The sequence below is a fragment of the Pteropus alecto genome, unplaced genomic scaffold (genome assembly GCF_000325575.1).
Source record: "Pteropus alecto unplaced genomic scaffold, ASM32557v1 scaffold252, whole genome shotgun sequence".
Classification (NCBI taxonomy): Eukaryota; Metazoa; Chordata; class Mammalia; order Chiroptera; family Pteropodidae; genus Pteropus; species Pteropus alecto.
The window spans coordinates 45267-51111 of record NW_006432449.1 but is presented as its reverse complement, the minus strand read 5'-3'; the positions used below and the strand labels follow the sequence as shown (position 1 = coordinate 51111).

The window sequence follows — 5845 nt, the reverse complement described above, 5'->3', positions numbered from 1 at the left end:
ATAAATACAAATCAGTAGTTACAAAATAGTCATTGGATATGAAGTTAGCATAAGGAATATAGTCAATTATATTGTAATAACTATGTATGGTATTAGGCGGGTACTAAATTTATCAGGGTAATCACTTTGTAAGTTATATAAATGTATAATCACCATGTTGTATACCTGAAACTAATATACTATTGTATGCCAACTGTCATTGAAAAATTAAAAAAAAAAATGTTAAAATAGCACACTTAAAAATTGTGATTTTTATTACCTAAAACTTATATTGTAAGCCTTTTAAATTTGACTTTATATTTCTTAGTTTTAGCTCAAGTACTTCAGGGTAGTATTTATTTATTTTATTTCAAATAATTATAAATAAATGAAATAGAGTTAATTAAGTGAAAGACTCCTAAATTAAACTATTCTATTATTCTGAACCAAACTTGCCTGGAAATGTTGTTTTGGTGATATTTGCATGTTGCAATTCTTTTTATTCTTATTCGGGTATGCTTCAATGTCTCCTGTAAATGAAAAATCTGAGTTATAGGTGTAGAAAAAGTCACTTTAGGCTTTCATTAAGACTATTAGACAGGAATAAGAAATTAGAGAACTTGAAAGTGTATTTTGGGTTTTTTAACACTGTTGTATTAATATATTTTAGTTATATTAAATTAAAAATATATTAAAATAAGTGTATTGAAATCATTTCTATGAGATCTAAGTGTTTCCTACTTTTGTAGAACAAAAGTACTGCATTCCTGGCCTACCTGAGAAGGAATTAATAATCCTTACAGTCTCCAGAGTCTTTTTCCTTCTATATCTTTTATTGCAGCCAGTAATTCGCTTTGTGTTGAATTATGATTATTTACATTTGCCTTCCCAAGATTGTAAATACCTTGAGAGTAGGAACTAGGCATCTAATAGATGCCTAAAATATTGGTAAAATCTTGTGAGGATAGAGGTGTATATGTGTTGGGAGGGGTTTGAAGAAGAGGGAAAGAAATTTCTACCCTGTTCAGCCCTGCTGCCTGTAAAGGGGAGAAGTGGAAGGACTTAACCAGAACTCACTGGTCAGGAGGAATGAAGTGGGGATGGCAAGGGGGTGTGGTGATTTTGTCCAGAACCATCTTTGTCTAATTTTCTTCTGTGTAGAAATGATATGGTAGTATGAAAATAAAATCAAATGTCTTTTTTTTAACTCACATATTTTAGATTATTCCTAACTCACAAACTGCCTAAACTGGAAAAGGAGAGGCCACATATTTTGGATTTTCTGAGGCAGTCTCACTTTCAAACTTTCTGTACCATTGTTCTATATGGTATAGTTCATGGAGATGGGTAATAATTTCATATTGAAATATCATTACTTAAAATACGCATAAAGAAAATTAGAATAAATTCTATATAGTATTTATATAATCAGAAGTGCTGAACATCATATTACTAAAATATAGAATATTTTTAAAATACTACCATTGGGTTGCAGCTTATTTATGAAAAATCATTTTTTATGCTTAATGTTTAAAATGCCTGACTTCATATCTAACTAAAGATTTTTATTTTATAGATTCTAAGACTATTTGGAAAATTGGTTTTATCCATCTTATCTACTGAAAAGTTGTAGTGACACCTTAATATCTTAGGTAAGAAAAGTTTATGAATGGGCATTTTTTAAATACCAGTCATAATAAATGTGTATTGCATTATGGTGGAAACTTAGCTAATAGTACAATATTGTCATTTTAAAACTTCCCAGGGATTTGAGAAGCCTGGGTTTGAATTCCAGTTCCATGGCCCTCTGAATCTAAGATATCTTGAAACAAAGAGGTTAAGAATATTTATCTCAGAAGGCTCTTGTGAGTGTTCAGGGAATTAATATGAATATGAATTATCTAATGTAGTGCTTGGTACATAGTTGTAGAGTGGATGAATTTATTAAAGTACTATTTTATTGAGTGTCTTACTATGTGCCTGGGACTGTGATAAGTTCTAGAAATGACAACTATGGCTGTGAAAAAGACAAATGTGGTCTAGCTTTTCCTTGAGAGCTACTCTCTACTGAGTATTAATTAAGCTTAATGGCAAAAAGATAAGTTAGTGAGTAATTTTTTTAACTTTTAATAAAAATGTCTAAAAGCAATAAATATAAGATCCCAAATTTGCATTTTGTACTGTATAGTTAGTGAAATTTAACACACAGAATACTCTTTGAAAAGGCAACATATTTAGGGCAGTGAAACTTTTTTTTTTGATACTTTACTGGTGGATATATGTCATTATGTAATATTTGTCAATACCTATAGCATATACAAAACCAAGAGTGAACCTAATATAAACTATGGACCTTGTGGGATTATTATGTGTTAATGTAGGTTCAATTATAACAAATGTACCAATCTCGTGCAGAATGTTGATAATGGGAGAAGCTTATATGTGAGGGCAAGGGCGTACATGGAAACTGATCTCTGTACTTTCTGTTCAATTTTGCCGTGAATCTAAAACTGTTCTAAAAAATAAGGTCCTTAAAAAAAGATTTTTTAAAGCCAATAAAAGGCCACATGTAATTGTTTTCATTTCCTTGTCTCCAAAATTGTTAATAGGTTTGTATATGGGGATTATCCATTGTGATACAGACCTCCTTTCTCTATATCAGAGTTCAGTAAGATCCAGATCATAAATATTGCGTGCCAAGAGGCAAAATCAAGAATATTATATTATTGATAGCAAAGATATAATATATTATTTCCACAAATTTTTACTGGTGAAATTCAAATTATAATAATAATTGAGTACATTTTTTAGTAATATAGATCTATTGATGAGAAGAATGGAATTTATGAGGGGAGGATAACATTTCACTGGAGTTCAAAAGTTAAAGTGACTTTTCATCAAAATTTACTGCAAATGTTTGTTTATCTATAAAAAAAAAAATACTTAGCTTGTAGGGCAATACAAAAACAGGTGGTGGTCCAGATTTGGTCCATAGGCCATAGTTTATCTACCCTGTTCTATTGGTGAAATTGTTTAAAAAAAAATCAGAAAGGATGTAAACTCAATAAGTTATGTGTACAAGGATATGTTTTTTACCACACACTTGTGTGTACTTCTATATTAAATCCAAGTATAATTTGTTTTAATTGACTCCTCCTTTAATGGGAGTGATTGGTAGGAGTTAGTATGCTATTTAAATTGTGAAAATGTGTTTTCACAATTATTTTAAAGTGGCTTAATGGAAAAATTGGTAACTGTATGAGGTGATGGATGTGTTAACTAACCTTACTGTGGTAGTCCTTTCATAATATATACATATATCAAATCATCAAAACTTATACAATATTACATGACAATTATATTTCACTAAAACTGGAACATGGAAATAAACAGTAAAATAAATAAATTGTTTAATGGAAAAGTTATATTTTACATGAATCTTTGGTCATGTAATTTTGACTGAGTTTTGGCACATATAACCAAAAAAAAAAAAAAAAACCCATTAAGTATCTTTCCTGTCACTGCCGGGGTACCTTGGCACTTCCTTACACTCTTTGAATGTAATGTAAGATTTTGTCCTTGCAAGGAAAATTCAGAAACATTTTTTTTCTGAGTAATTTTTGGTAAATGCTGACTTCTCATTTATTTTTTTTCAGCTGTAGCTACTAATATGGGAACCTATTTAGATGGTTTTCATAGTTTGCAAGTCTCTTTAAATTATTACTAAGATGAGCATTTTGCAGAATTGCTTATAATATATATATTTATCACAAAGAGTTTTTAAAGTCTGAAACTTTTTAAATTTTTCCTTAGATCTTCTATAAATGGATGAGATGTCTACCACTCAGATTTCCAAAGATGAGCTTGATGAACTCAAAGAGGCCTTTGCAAAAGTTGGTAAGTATTTTTTTGTAGTGTAACTATGGTAAAATTATCTTTATTTGGCCCTAACCAAAGTTATTTCTCTAAATAATTACAGGAATAGTTAATCACAAACCTTAGGGCAAGATAGTTAAAATCAATGGGATAAAGTTTTAGAAGCTACACTTTAAACTATATTATTCCTAATTATCTAATATGGTACCTAATATGGTCCAAGGTTTTTAGTCAAGAGTCTTAGTCCATAATTGGGTCTGCTGTGACTCCTGAAATTTTTAGACAAATTTTGTGTTCTTATCATATTTAGTGTATCATATTTTTCTTAGAAGAGGATTTAGAGCTTTCACCATATTCTCAAAGAGATGTGTGACCTCTGAAAATGTTAAGAACCATTAAATACTATTTTAGTCTCCCCTTTTTAACTTGGCTTTATTGCTTTTTTCATGTATCTTCAGTGTCTTCGCATAATGCAGACTGTTCTACCTTCTGATGTTAAATTAGAACATCAGTATAAGTTGGGAAGTCATGGCATGCCATTTGGTTTATCCTTTAACATCATATAAATGTCTTAGAATTTAGCAAACATGGAAGTAGTTTATAATATTTATATTCCAAATTTCAGTGCTCAAGTAAAGTCAGGAGAAGATAATGATAAAATAGTAAAAATTGATATTGATGTATTTACTCACATGAGTTAACATAATGCTTATGGAGGTAACTATTACTATTTGGTATCTCCTTAATTAAAGGATATAAAGTTAGAGTGTAATGACTTGTTATTTAAATTAGAATCTATTCTTTGACCTATGTTGAAAATCCCATTAGTGAAAAGTTAGGACAAGTACATCTTTATTCCCATATATTTATGGTCAACATTTTCCATGAAGGCATTTATAGTAATGGCATGCCTTGGGAAGAATAACGAGCCCCAGACAAAGTGACTATTCATAATCCCATGAGAATTCTAACCAGAAAAAAAAAATCAAGTAGTCCAGAATCTAATGAGATTTTTTGTGTGCGTATCTATAAATAAAAAGGCAATCAATAGATACCATTTACTGTAAGACTACTACCCCTGATATTAGATTGATCATGAAGAAAAACTACAGGTGAATTCTTGGCTGCAGAGTTTTAAAAATCTCATTATTTTGTAGAAATAGTCTTATAATTGTTTTAGGATTGCACTTCCTTTCAACCTTCTGTTTTATCTATAGTCATATTTCAGTGTTGGAGACAGCCTAATTTGTTTTTTTATGAATAGAATTTTGGGGTAGGGATCATGACTTCTTATTGCTACTGTTTAATCTTCAAGGCTTTGCCTCCTCAAATACATGTTCATTGTTCTCATGTGTAGCATCTTGGAAATATTTGTGTGAATAATATTTTTTTAAAATTAAAGATAATTCAGATATGTTTGCCTGATGGGACTAGAATATGTTTATCAGTAAAAGAGCTTAATTGCTCCTTAAAAGCCTAATGATATAAAGAGGATTGATCAACTATCTCCATGGAGAAAACAGGATTAAATTGACTGAGGGATCAATTAGAGCTTGGACTGCAAGAAAGGCTTATTGTTGGAATTATTGTCTTATTTTAAGTCATACATCTTGGAGGATTTAGGTTTAGCAAACAGCATCCCAAAGGCAGGAGACTGGACTATAATGTCTCATTGGAGTCTATCAGGCATATATTCCTAATATATTAGTCTATATGCTATAAATAGAAATTCTGGAATCCAAAATTTCTGCCTGCTCTGTATTTTATTCTTTTTTTTAAATAAATTTATTAAATTAGTTTCGAGTATACAGTACATTGGTTAGATATCTATATTGTTCATAAAACAATCCCCCCAATTGCTCCCTCCCTCCCCTGGTCCTCCACTTAGCCATCATATTAATGCTAACTGCATCCCTCTGCCATGCTCCCCACCCCACCCCCTGAACTATCAATAACTAATTTGTACTTCTTTAACCCTTCACCTCATTCT

At 30.6% G+C, this 5845-nt stretch overlaps 1 protein-coding gene across 1 annotated transcript in view; it reads left to right on the top strand.

Moving 5' to 3' along the window:
• PLS3 (plastin 3) overlaps positions 1 to 5845 on the top strand; it is a 93849-nt gene that overhangs the window by 53631 nt on the left and 34373 nt on the right. Inside the window, exons 2-3 of the mRNA XM_006907302.3 lie at positions 1556 to 1631; positions 3793 to 3876. Of these exons, the coding sequence (XP_006907364.1) occupies positions 3804 to 3876 (73 nt within the window). The 5' untranslated portion in view covers positions 1556 to 1631; positions 3793 to 3803. The remainder of the gene's footprint in view (positions 1 to 1555; positions 1632 to 3792; positions 3877 to 5845) is intronic.